Source organism: Peromyscus leucopus, chromosome 14 (assembly GCF_004664715.2).
Source record: "Peromyscus leucopus breed LL Stock chromosome 14, UCI_PerLeu_2.1, whole genome shotgun sequence".
Classification (NCBI taxonomy): Eukaryota; Metazoa; Chordata; class Mammalia; order Rodentia; family Cricetidae; genus Peromyscus; species Peromyscus leucopus.
The window spans coordinates 43797293-43811424 of record NC_051075.1 but is presented as its reverse complement, the minus strand read 5'-3'; the positions used below and the strand labels follow the sequence as shown (position 1 = coordinate 43811424).

General features: G+C 45.1%; 1 protein-coding gene across 9 annotated transcripts in view; it reads right to left on the bottom strand.

Annotated features, from left to right (window-relative positions):
* Syne2 (spectrin repeat containing nuclear envelope protein 2) overlaps positions 1–14132 on the bottom strand; it is a 320737-nt gene that overhangs the window by 125517 nt on the left and 181088 nt on the right. For all 9 annotated transcript variants that reach the window (XM_037210622.1, XM_037210625.1, XM_028876051.2 and 6 more), the window contains exons 54-58: positions 12454–12609; positions 9231–9371; positions 7523–7705; positions 6718–6855; positions 1276–1461 (exon numbers count right to left, since the gene is read on the bottom strand). In XM_037210622.1, the coding sequence (XP_037066517.1) occupies positions 1276–1461; positions 6718–6855; positions 7523–7705; positions 9231–9371; positions 12454–12609 (804 nt within the window). The remainder of the gene's footprint in view (positions 1–1275; positions 1462–6717; positions 6856–7522; positions 7706–9230; positions 9372–12453; positions 12610–14132) is intronic.

Sequence of the window (14132 nt, the reverse complement as noted above, 5' to 3'; positions counted from 1 at the left end):
ACACAGAGAAACCCTGTCTTGAAAAACAAAGCAAGAAAAGTTAGTCTACACTGCACTAGAAAGCATTGTGAAGTCAAGACATTCATAGGGCCAAGTTTCAGTTACTCAGGAGAACAAAGGCTGGCATGTTTCCAAATAAAATTCTAAAATAAACTCTCAGTTATCTACAAACTCTTTAAATTTATCTTTGGAATGTGTTTAAATATGTAAACACAAGTGGGTCTGGCATTTTAGAAATTCCCATCACTGTAAGTTAAAAAAGAAACGATAAAGTCACCCTTAAGAAACTGACAAGGAGCTTGAAAACCCCAAGGTTTTCACCCCCTAATGAGCTCCTGCCGAGCAGAACGCTGCTGAGTGATGTCATGACCTACTCAGATTAAGTTCAACACGAGATCTCTTGTCTAATGGTTAATTCTCTCAGTGTCAACGTCCATAACTGGGCCAAGAATCTTAAAGTGAAATGCTAGGGGAAAAAAAGTTGAAATATGCGAGGAAAACCCACACATTGAAGCGCATTGAGTAACCAACCGAGAGCTCGCCACTGAGCTCATGATACAACACAATAACAGGATGACAAGGGAGGTTTTAAAAATGGTGTAGAAAGGCTAAAGACTTCAAATGATAGCAGTTTTGACTTAATACTGGAAAAAATCTTAATGAGTCTGAAGTAATGGCAGTAACTATTTATAGGAACATAACTATATTATGATAACTCAAATTACATTAAAAATTTTTTTTTCACTTTTTTTGTTGTTGTTGTTTTTTGAGACAGGGTTTCTCTGTGTAGCTTTGCACCTTTCCTGGAACTCGCTCTGTAGCCCAGGCTGGCCTCGAACTCACAGAGATCCACCTGGCTCTGCCTCCCGAGTGCTGGGATTAAAGGCGGGTGCCACCACTGCCTGGCTATTTTTTTTCACTATTTAAGAAGCTATGCCAAACTATCGAATGCATCTTAAAGTCATTCCAGCAAAAATCACAGAGGCATGCTACCACTTTGGAAAAGCTTCATTCAGCAACCAAGAACTGACCCCAGGGACTGGGTCAGAGAGTGAATTAGAATAGCAAGCTTATTTGTCAGGATTCTTCATGTTGGAGCTGGACCACTTTTAGGTAAAGGATGGGGACATGCACAAAGTAAAATATAATCTAAAAAATAACATCAATTAAAAATGTATCTGCCTAGTATGCGTTCATAGGATTTGGGAGGCGATTGTGACCTAACAAATGAGCTGTCCACAGGAAACAGGAACCCACGGCTTTGCAGTCACTTACGTCTGCCACCTGCTGGATGTGTGGAAGAGCCTCCACTATCTGCTGCTGTAAATCAGCCACCTGGCCACTTAACTCTTGGATGGACTGGATTAAGTCATCTGTTTCAAAAATGACTGACAGGTCTTCTAGATCCGTGAAGACTGAATGGAGAAGGCTGTACCTCTGCTCACCCTCGTCCAGAGCCATCTGGATAAACAAGGAGAAGAGGGAGAAACACCAAGAGGATGAAACGAATCCATCTAGCTTAGATCCAGGAAAGAACAAATGTTGTCTCAAAAGTTCCAGGTCCTGGTCACTTCTGTGTGCAGAATGAAACCAATGAGCGCTCTATTGTCAGTGGGGGTTGACTTGACCATCTGCTGGCAGACTCTGTCAGATAATACATGCTGGTTGTCTGAAGTGTCCACGTTGTCCTGTAACTTGCTACAGAACAGCGAATGCACAGAAGCAACCCAAGTATCTGTTAGCTGGCGGATGAATCAACAGGCTGCTTCCGTAACTGGAACAGTACTCAGCAATGGAAAGAATGAAGTACTGGTGGCTGTAATAACAGGGTGAACCGCAGGCGCATTATGCTAAGTGAACATGAAATGAAATAAAAATTGGGTGGCGGCGGCACACACCTTTAATCCCAACACTCGGGAGACAGCAAAATCTCTCTGAGGCCAGCCTGGTCTACAGAGCGAGTTTTAGGACTACACAGATAAACCCTGTCTCAAAAAACAAAAAACAGAAAAAAATGAGTAAGAGACTTGCTCTGTAGCTTAGGCTGGCCTTGAATTTTTGATTTGCCAACCTATCCTTCTAACCACAGGCTTTACAGTAGATTGCTACGATGCCCAGAAAAACTGTCTCGTGTTTAGTGGAGAGCGATGACAGTCATTTAAAGAAATTTTAAAAGGAAAGGAGATGGAGACTGGGTGGGAGCGGGGGGGGGGGGGGCACTAAGATGACAGAAAAGAAAATGAAAAAAAAATACAGGTATGGTAGCACACGCCTTAACCCTAGCATTTGGGAGGTGGAGGCAAGAGGGTCAGGAGTTCAAGGCCAACTTGAGCTACATGAGACCTTGCCTTAAAAAGCAAAAACAAAACAACCTAAAACCAAAGAACAAGTGATGCCGGAGAACCTAAAAGGAGTATCTGAGTAAGTGTTTATTTTCAGTGTGTGTGTGTGTGTGTGTGTGTGTGTGTGTGTGTGTGTGTGTGTGTGTGTGTCCATCCATGTGGGAAGGAGCACACGCAGGCCATAGCACGTGGGTGGGGTTCAGATGACAACTGGCAGGAGCTGGTTCCCTCCTTGAACCGAGGGGGTCTCGGGGATTGAATTCAAGTCATCAGGCTCAGGCAGACAGTACGATCACCTGCAGAGCCATCTTGGAGGCCCAGGACAGCCACTTTAACTCTGAGGACAAAATGGGATTTTCACACAGGCCTAGATCTCAGTACTTACTGCCCATTTGAGGATTCGTTAGGATCCACTCTGTGGGAACGCACCCGTGCATTCCTGTGTCTTACTTCCTCTGCTCAGTCCAGCCATTTAGAACCTTCCAGAAGAGTCTGAGAAACCCGTTCACACTCAGGCATTTATATCAACACAAGCGAGCAGACACCTCCTTTCTCCCGAGCTCATCATGTCTTTCTTTAACTCATGAAAAGCGCGTGAGGAGAAGAGAGAGAAAGCACCATTGCTCTCTCTCTTCATGGCAAACTCCTCAAGATCGGATGAAATACGGGCTGCTGATGTGGCCCAGTTGGTAGAGCGCTTGTCTAGCATGTGAGAAGTCCTAGGCTCAGTCCCCAGCACCACATAAACCTAACCTAGGCACGGTGACATGTCCTGGTATCCTAGCACTGAGGAATGGAAGCAGGAGACTCCAAGGGGTCTTCGGTTGCATACTGAGTTCAGAGACACCCTAGGCTTCATGAGTCTGCCTCAAAAAAATTAAAAAGGCTAGGAGTTGGGGGTGGGGGAGAAGGCTGGAGAGGAGAGAGACGGCTCAGTGGTTAGAGCACTTGCTGCTCTTGCAGAGAACCCACTTCAGCTCCCAGCACCCACGATGTTGCTCACAAATCTGTAACTCCTGTTCTAGGGGACCCAATGCCCTCTCCTGGCCTCTGCTAGCACTACCTATACAAAAACACACACACACACACACACACACACACACACACACACACACACGCACGCGCACACGCACACACCGCTCTAGGGATGTGGAGAATCAACCCAAGGTCTGTGGGGGGAGTGGGGAATGAGGGACAAAGGAAGTCACAGGTAAGAAGAAGAAAAGAAATAAGTGGATTAAAATGCCATCTCTTGAGAACTGATCCCCTAGGACAAAAGCGTGCCACCCAATCTTAACTGTCAGGGAAGTAAACTCAGCCACTCACAGGAACACTGTGCTATCTTAAATATATAAAGGATTTAGACCATCTTTTGAGGTCTGGTTGCTATAGAAACTGTTATGAAACGATTCCTTAGTGACTCTTTCTCAGGACCTAATAATGAGAGAGGGAAAAAAAAAAAAAAAAAAAAACCCACCTTTACAATCAACCCAATCAGCTCCGGGCACTGGACAGTCCCTGGGAGCCATGGCCCCCGAGAAGGGAAACACTCTCATTGGCTCTGCCTCTCTGCAGGCACAAAGAACCCGAGGGACACCCAGGAGGACAGGGTCTTCCAAAGCCTGGCATGTCAGGCTTGACTTCCATTTCTACTGCCAGGTAACTAGTTATTAAAACCTAGTTGCTTAAACCAAACACATTTGTATTGCATGTTCCAGAGCTCGGGCCTCGCGTAGCTGGGCCTCTGCTAACAGAGCCACGAGGCTGCTGCAGCTGAGAGGTCCTTCCTGAGGAGAGGCTGTCGGTGGTGGCTGGGGGCAGGAATGTCACTTCTTCACTGGTGTAGCCCCCCCATACGCTGCCCATGCTCCCGTTAATACCCCACACACTCATGCTGGTTTTTTGTTTTTTTTTTTTAAGATATGTAGGAAGGGGGTTGTTGGAAAGAAGAAGAAGGAAGAGGGAACGGTATGAAAAAGGGTAATGAAGGTGAAAATGATCAAAATCATTATATACATGCCTGTATAAAATTGTCAAAGAATAAATAAAAAAAATAAATAAAAATAAGGCCGTCCACTTGGGGTCTTGTATGTAGTTTAGAGGGCAGAATGGTTGCCCCACTTGTATGAAGCCCTGGGGCTAATCTCAGCATCACATAAGGCCAGGTGGCGTGAGCCAGTAATTTCAGCACAGGGAAAGCAGAGAAGCAAAAGGATCAGAAGTTCAAGGTCAACCTCACACATGGCAAGTTCTAGGTTAAGCTAGGACACAGAAGACCACCTCTCATAGGTTTTCTTCCAGATAGATTCATTTAAGCTGCTGATAGAATTCAGTTGTGTGGGACACAGAGTAGATGTTAGCTTTAGGCTGCTCTCAACTTCTAGAAGCTTTTCTGGAGACCTGCTCCCACAATCCTCTCAATATGGTGGCTTTTTCCTTCAAGGCTACCTGGAATCCTTGAAGTCAAGTGTTGTGACTGATGGTATATGTAGTCATAAGAATGACACTCACATTATTACCTCGGCCATATGACATGTGGTGGTTTGAATGAAAGTGGCCCCCACAGATTCATCCGAGTGGCACTATTATGAGGTGGGCTTTGTGATTTCAAATGCTCAAGTCAGGTTCATTGTCTCTTCCTGTTGCCTACAGATCCAGATGTACAACTCTCGGCTCCTTCTCAGCATTGTGTCTGCCTGCATGCCACCACGCTTCCCGACATGATGATAATGGACTAAACCTCTGAACTGAAAGCCCAATTATCTGTTTTCCTTTATAAGAGTTGCCATGGTCATCTTCATTTCTATCTTCACAGCGATAGAAACCCTAAGACAGAAGTTGGTACCAGAAGAGTTGGGTACTGCGGTGACAGACCTGAACACATTTTGGGGAGGATTGTGGGAGACTTTTCAGTATTGAGAGCTCAGTGGGCTGTTTTGTGGGCGCGTTGAGGATACGAATGTTGAGAGCAGTGCAGAAGATGGATGTCTGGCTTGTAAAATTTCCAAGGGACGCAGACTCTAATGGGCCATTTGTGTGAAGACTCTGTGGTGTCTGGTCAGCTGGGGCTGAAGAATGAGCTGTGATAAACAAGAGACCAGAACCACTAAAGTAAAACCTTTGTCTTACTGGGATGATGGATGCTGGTCAGCTAGAGCTGCAAAATTAGCAGTGGTTCGGAAGAGACCAGCATTTCCTCAAAGAAACTGGTGGAGAGGGGTGGGGGTCTTCTTACCATTTTAAGTTACTGTCTGAAATCTTTCCAAATTTGGTTAGTTGCAAGAATTTCTGCCATGATGAAACCCATTACTATATACAACCCCCTCCCAAAAAAATGTAAAAATGTAAAAGTGAGTGTGATTTCTGCAAAACTTTTGTTCTGAAATAAATACTGTTATCCTAAAAATACTACTACTACTACTACTACTAATAATAATAATAATAATAATAAGAGACCAGCAATCTCTGAATTCAAGGCCAACCTGGTTTATGAGTGAGCTCCAGAACAGCCAGAGCTACACAGAGAAGGAGGAGACCAGCATCACTGAGGTGAAATCCTCTGGGAAGTGTTTCCTGAGAAGCTGTGTTCCAGAGGCAGCCAAGGCTGTACCTTATGCTGCTAGCTGGATTGGTAATGTGTAAGAGTCACCTAGGCAGTGTTGTTTTTGAAGGCATGAAGGATTCATGGAGAGCAGCTGAGGCTTAGCCCTGTGAGAGACCGGAAGAAGCCATTGGTAAAAGTTCAGTTTCAGGAGCAGCTGAAGGCCCAGGATTGAAGGGGTCATGAAGAGAAGTTGAGGCTTGGCGTCATGAAGGGAGCCCAGGAGAGGCTGTTGGTGAAAGTGCAGCCCAGTTGTAGCAGGAGATCCCAGCATCTGGAGATGCCAGCGCCATGGGAGGGCCACCAAGAACAGCAGCAGCGGTGGAGAGTGAAGCCTGTCCCAGCAGTGTGTGCTTCGGAAGGTGGAGCCGGAAAAGGGACACAGGCTCTTTGGAGGAGCCCAGAAGACTGCTGAGTGGATCCCAGATACTGGACATTGCTTTGATCTGATTGTGACCGTGCCCAGGTTTTTCCCTCTTGAAGTAAGAAACTATTTAACTTATTTTTTATTTTATAGTATCCACAGTTGAGAGACTGAATTTTTACAGAGAGCTTGGGGTTTAAAAGAAATATTTAGATTTTTATTGAATTTGAAAGTGTTTGAACCTGTCAGGACTGGGAATTTTTGTTTGTAAAATATTTTATATTGTGGTGTTATTAATGTGTGATCTTGGGACAAGAAAGGGAAGGTTGTGGCTTATCAATGACGTGTTTGTGTGTCAAGCTGATAATCGGTCAATTGTGCTGACGTGGGGAAAGCCCCAGAGGTCCTACCTGGAGGGCCTTGGCGCGGTGGCTCAGGGTCTTTGAAGAGTCATAGCAGGCAGGATTGGCTAGCACACGGCTGGTCTTCTCTATCCACGCCTCTGTACTTTTCAGAAGATCACTATATTCCTCCATCTTGATTGTGGCCTGGGGAAGAAAACGGGAAGCAAGTTTGCCGGAGGCCAGTTACTGGGCCGGACTGATCTCTAAGTGGGGAGCTAATGTTGCTCAGTGGCATGCCAGGCCTTTTGGTTCCCTTTCATGGCTGAGGGCACAGGCCCACCTGCTCCAGGTGAAGGACTTTCCAACTTGTCCACGACAGGTAGCAAGGGTTTGAGGAGTTCCCGTCAGGCCTCGACACAGAGGTTCCCAGTCAGTGCTGCAGCCAGCCCAGCCCTGTCTCTGCCTCATCCTCAACACAGGGATGGTACTTTCTCCTCGAGTTCAGGACCTGGCCCTATCCTATCCCATTTCAGGATCCTGTCCTAACAGGATCACACTTGGAACTCACCAAACACAGCCACTCTTTAGAAGAGAGTAGAGAAGGACTTTGTTCCCAAATGGCACCTTTCTGACTGCAGCACCCCGCCTCCCCCGGCTCTGGAGACAGCCTGCCCTATATGCCCATTCTCGGGCCTTCATTTATTTCAGGAAACACAACTGCCTGGACTCCTGCTGTGGTCTCACTATGGCACCTAGGGAAGGGGAGGAAGGATGGCCACAACATGACACTGCTGGCCGCCTCTGAATGTCACCCTTTGTTTGACTTTGTGGAACCACCATGCCACACAGCTATCGGGTTTCATGGCTGCACCTTGTTGAGCTGTGAGGTTCTGGATTCTGCTCTCTGGGACACTTGCTGGTGTCGCTGGAAAGGAGCCATCAAGTTATCCATCCACTCTTGAGCTTGTCCTGGGTCCTGCTCAACAAAGTCCTGAACTTCGGAGTCCAGCTCGTTTAGCTTGGAGTGCCAGAGGTCAAGTTCATCCCATATTTTCTGGAGATGGAAATGTTAAGTTAATGCAAATGAAGACGCCAGGGGGGTAATGACTAGCTTGCACATGGCACTCACTTGCATGTGGCAATGCTAAAAGACAACATCATTTGCACACTTGTTCATTCACACCTAGCAACCAGTTGTCTAAACTGGGAATCACTTTCAAATTCTAGCCATATTTGCTTGAGTACAAGTGAGCTATTGTAGGACAGGAAAACCTGGAGGGTAAACAAGGATGATTAATAGTAGACAAGGTTCAGATAGATCTAAATGTACAAAAGCCAGGAGGTCCACAGTAGGTGTTAAAAAGACCATTTCAGCAGGTGTGATGATGCATTTCTCTAGTCTCAGCTCTCAGGAAATATCTGTGAGTTTGAGACCAGCCTGGTCTACAGAAAGAGATCCAGGACAGGCCACCAAAACTACACAGAGAAACCCTGTCTCGAAAAACCCAAGAGCAGGAATTTGAGACCAGCCTGGAAGAATGTGAGGAGTCCATTTCCCAAAACAAATGAAAATAAAAATAGAAAGGCCCATTTAGACTTTTCTCTGTGTGTATACATGTACAGGCACACACACATACATGAGTTCAGAAGTCAGTTTCAAATGCAAAAAATAAAATGGACAACAATGTCTATTGCCCAGGTATAATTTTCCAATTATACCTAATACTTGTATAATAACAAGCTTAGGGACATAAAACCTGACTTGCTAGGTCCTGGTTCCTCTGCTTAAGAACAAGACTGTGTGTAACAACGACCTATAGTCTCACCCCTATTATATGAGAGGGCTTCCTAAAAGTGTACATGCAATATGAACTCACAGACAGGTGTTCACCTGGCATCTGGATGTAGAACAATGCTCATCTGCATGTTTAACTAAAACTTTATTTCCTAAGCAATTTCACCAGGGAAATCGGTTTGGAGTTTTTCTTGTCTTATGCAACCTTGGCAATCTATAGAAAAACTGGTACTATTTCTCAGACCCAAGCGACTCAGTGTGTATGTCAGTCTTCCCACAGTAAGATCCTCACTGTCCCTTTTATTTGTGGGAATGCTGCTTCTCAGTCAGAGGCTGCCAGGGGCCAGGGTAAGGGCCTGTATGTCAAAAACTGAGAATAATGCTTGCATGCACCTGACCTTGCATGCCTGTGTGCTGGCCTCTCATCACTGATGCCCCAGTGATCTGGTTTAGGTATTTATCTATTCATTCATTCATTTTAAAAATTTTATTTATTTATTGACTGATCCAGGACCTCAGCCCAAGCTAGCCTCAAACTCCCCATGTAGCCAGGGATGACCTTGATCCCTGCTGCCACCATCTATGTCCTCTGATTACTGGCAATGTGCCACCATGCCCTGTTTTATGCTGGGCCGGGACTCAAACCCAGGGCTTTGTGGGTGCTAGGCGAGCACTCTACCAACTGAGCTAATCAACTTGAGGCCTGGTGCATTCGCATCTGGGATGCGGGTACCGGGGCAAGACAGACTACCACCCGCTGGAGCCCCTTCAAGGAGCCCATTACCTTTTGAATTTCTTGAGCGTCCTCAATGTTTTTGCTCTTCTGCTGCAACATTGTTTCAATGCCATGGAGCCCGTTGTTAATTTCCTCTATTTTCCTCCCCATGACACATGATGGTGAATGCGTCGAGATTTCACTGGTTATCTGTGGCGAGGGAGAAAGTTGCAGTTGGTGTGCAGACAGCTTTGGCTCTCCGGTCTCAGGTTCAAACATCAAAAATATTACTCCTTCTGTTGACTTGTAAAATATTTTCACATGGGGGGGGAGGCACCTCCAAACCATACTGTTGATGTATTAGTGACAGAGTGACAGGGTAGATAAATGTCAGCTGTGCTTCCTGACCTTTTGAATACAATGTTTCTCTGGATAAATAAAATGTATGTTACATTGGTTAGAGTTACTGAGGGGGCTCTTTGAAGCACCACATGATAGGGAGAAGGCGGCTTCCTCAGACACTCGGGACTTTGTAAGAAAATCGTCTGCCCAGCTCTGCGTTCAGTAAGACCAACTTTCCTCTTAGGCCGATTTAAAACAAATTCCCATACAGTTAGGCAAAACCTCCTCTAAGTAACCATGCCTAAAGAATGGGAAGCCCCATTTTTCTCTACACTGTTTCTAGTGTGTGTTCCTAGCAACCGGAACTCTAGCTGCTGAGCCCAACATTTTTTTTTTTTAATCTAAATGATTTTCTTAAGAAAATAACTTGTGGCAGGAAAGATTAGGAGTATTAAGTACATTGTTTTCCCAAAGGCTGGATCAGTGTTTTCTTGTTTTTTTAAGCTACTATTGATAAGTAACCACAAAATATCTACATAATACTGTACACATTAGCTGAGGCAAAAATACCCCAGGGTAGATAAGGATGCCTTTGTAGAAGATGAAACCTGGGCTAATGGCTGACTCAGCACCAAGACCACACACATCAAGGTGTTGGTGGAACTTGACCCTAGAAGCCCCCAGTTCCCAGACTCTGTGTGACAAGCTTGAGTCTCAGAGGGTTGGTGATATCTTCATATCATATTTTTATTCATAGACCATATATACTATAATAAAGATGGTTGTAAAATTATCGATTTAATATTTTTAGCTTTATTTTATTTTACGTGTATGAATATTTTGCCTCAGATATGTATGTATACCATGTGTGTGCCTGGTGCCTGAGGAGGCCAGAAGAGGGCATCAGATCCCCGGAAACTGGAGTTAAATATGGTTGTGAGTCACCATGTAGACCCTAGAAAATGAACCAGGGACCTCTGCAAGAGGTCAACAAGTGCTCTTAACCACTGAGCCATCTCTTTGGCCCCTCAACTCTCCCTTTAATCCTGGGTTAATTTTTTTTTTTTTTTTCTGGTTGCATATATAACACAGTACCAAACAAATGAAGTCACCCAATACAGGCAGTGACTCTCTTGGCTGATAGGCATACTACCATTTGGGGACACCAGGCACGATTATGATCCGGGGGAAGCAGCCATCTGGATGATACACATGATACTGTCTGCAGTGTGGCCTGGGCCCTTTAACTTCCTTGAGACCCATGACACAGTAAAAATCGGTTCCATTCGTCACAAACATACAAGTTTGTAATGGAGAACCTCACTCTTAAATGCTTTTTATTAACTTACTTTGTAGGGTTTTATAAAAGTTCATATAAAGTCACGAAAGTAACCCTGAGTTTCTCTCAAAATATTTGGTAGTCTATTAAAACAGATAATAACAATCCTTGAGAAAAGTCCTAATAGGTTATTGTGTGTTAAATCAAAATATCTGTTCTCATGTATCAGGAGATTATATAATTATATACAGATTACATGTTCTAAGAAATCTGCCATTGAAGTTTATTATATGGCTGGGCGGTGGTGGCACTTGGGAGGCAGAGCCAAGTGGATCTCTGTGAGTTCAAGGTCAGCCTGGTCTACAGAGTGAGATCCAGGACAGGCACTAAAACTACACAGAGAAACCCTGTCTCAAAAAAACTCAACCCCCCCCCCAAAAAAAAAGTTAATGACACATGCTAGCATCTGAGGGGTGTGTTGTTTCATTTGTTTGTTTTGTTTGAGATGAAGTCTCACCCTGCAACCCCAGCTGGCCCCCAGTACACGGCAATCCCCTGTCTTAGCCTGTGGTGTGCTGGGATTACGGGAGTGAGCCATCATAACCAACATTAGCGTCTGAGTTTGAAATCTGTTTTTTCTATGTATCCCCATTCTATAAGAAAACCTATATAGCTCTATAGACCTATATGGTTGACTGTGTACAGTATGACCAGCTTTATTCTCAGGCCAATGTAAGCACAAAAGTCATCTCCACCTCCCTACCATCCAGGCAAAACAACCTCCTCCAAGCAGCCACTTCTTCAGAACAGAGAGCGTTGTTTTTCTTTGTGCTGACGCTGTTTCTACTGGTAGTCTGTTTCAGTTATCAAGTCATTGGCACCCTCAGCTTAAAAACAAGACATAAAACGCTCCCTGGGGACACTGGACCAAGCTGCCTAATAAAGCACAAGTCACAGACTCTCTTCAGACCTGGACTCTGAGGCAAAAAGCTTTGTCCAGGACGCTTTGTGAGAATTCCATCGACATCACCATTAAACAGACGCCACATGCCAAATGCTATTTTGAGTAAGCAATGAAATCGGTATTCCCACTGCCCTTGGCTGTTCTTTCAAGGTGTTTTGGGGGAATACCTTTACAGCAAAATGTTATACATGTCCTCATTTTAAAAAGATTTTTTTTAGAATAAATAATAATTTAAAAACCATAATAATAGTAATAATAATAATAATAATAAGCCAAGTAAAAGACAACACAAACTATTAAAATAGAAGGCATCTAAGACAACTGGTGAGAATAAAGATGGTCTGAAATTCTGTTATCTATGCAATTTACTTCAAGCACTTTTATCTCATTACTCAATACATGAGCTCCATAAAACCAGTCAGGCCGGGCAGTGGTAGCGCACGCCTTTAATCCCAGCACTCGGGAGGCAGAGCCAGGCGGATCTCTGTGAGTTCGAGGCCAGCCTGGGCTACCAAGTGAGTCTCAGGAAAGGCACAAAGCTACACAGAGAAACCCTGTCTCGAAAAACCAAAAAAAAAAAAAAAAAAAAAAAAACCAGTCAGAGCAGCGACCAGGAAAATGACAAGTGACATCAAAGGGTATCATCATTTCCATCCATGCAACCCATCAACAACAGCACCACGCACGCACGCACACATCACCATCACCTTCTCATCTGCATCTTCCAGCGCCTTCCTGCATTCTTCCACCTGGGATTCGATCTCCGCGGGGACTATGCTGTACATTTCGGAATACTTGATGCGTAATTTTTCCATGACCTTCTCCAAAGTCAGCTTGCCTTTCTGAAGAACGCTTCGCAGCTCCTAAAACCATCAACAGACTCTCAGTACTTACAGGACCTGGGAAAAAGTCTAGCCGTTTGAAAAAAAAAAAAAAAAAAAAGCAAAAGAGCGAATGCAGCTTTCCAGGGTCCTCTCGACTTAAATAAGCCAACTTTACATGACAAAACCTTCCTATTGATACAAGCAGATTAAGCCCCAGGGCTTAGTCAGATGATGCTTTCTAATTTGTAAGAATTGAACTTGATCGCCCTTTGTGGTGTCAGACTATTGTGGCAGAGAGGCGAGGCCACAGCCTTAGCTTCTCCCGACCTCTAGGATCGACTGCCTCTCAGTTGCTACCAGTTGGCTAAAAAGTAACAAGCGGCCGGAAGCTTCAAAGCAGGCTTTTCTGTGTTGCTATTAACTTGTTGCTATTTCTCCTACTTCCTACGGTATCATCATAGTGAGTCAAGGCCACTGGGAGCCCCCGTGCTTGAAGCGAAAGTGTCTGTTTCATGTAATTAGACGGCCAGGCAGAGCCCCAGTCCTTTCAAAAGGGAGGGTTCCAGTTCCTGGTAAAGAATGTAGGTTTCAGGAGATAAAAGCGTCGTGAACAAATGGTCCATTGCTTGTGGCCTAGAAACAGAATCTGACCTGCGTTCTCCCGCAGTAATTATAAAGGAGAAACTCATCTGTTTGGGAAAGTTTCCCAAAGATCGAATGGAAAACTACTTATTGACTTCCCTGGGCTTTTGTGTCCTTTAGCTCTAGCGACTGCTGAGCGGCCCTCAGAGTCCCAGCGCCAAGGAGCAGTGCACTCTAAACCTGTGATGTGAGACCCTGCTCTGTGTCGCCATCCTCAGCTGACTGACAGGCCGGGAGAAGGAAAGGACGATGTGGTGCGGCCACTGGTGGAGCGGGGCTGCATCCTGTTCTTTCTACCCAGGCCGGACCTGATAGCAGGTCTTAGTTCCCAGCTACACACAGAGACAATGGCCTCTCCACAAAGAACACTTTTGAGGGTGTCAGTGGGTTTCCCTTTTCAATACAGATAACCAAGGGCTCTGTGGTTCCCAAGAGCATGAGACTTTTGCCTAAAGTCCCCAGAGGCGGGGCTGGGGAGACTGTTGGGGGGTTACGAGCACTGGTTGCTCTTAGAGAGGACCCAGGCTCAGTTTCCGGCACCTATATGGCGCCTCACCGCCAAATGCGACTCTGGTTCCAGGAGCTCCAACAGTCTCTTCTGGCCTCCTCAGGCAGGCACACACACATACACATGAAAAAGCAAAGAGGAGCTGAGAGAAGGCTCGATGGTTAAGAGCACTTATTCCTCTTGCAGAGGACCCAGGTTTGGTTCCTAGCACCCACAGGGTGGCTCACAACCATCCATTCCTCCAGTTCCAGGGCATCCAACACCCTCTTCTAACAGCCACGGGCACCAGGCACGCATGTGGTGCACATACACACATTTAGGCAAACCACTCATATACATAAAATATTAAAATAAGGAAATCTTTAAAACTCAAATTAAAAAAATTTGTTTAAAGTTCCCCTGAGCTTCTCCT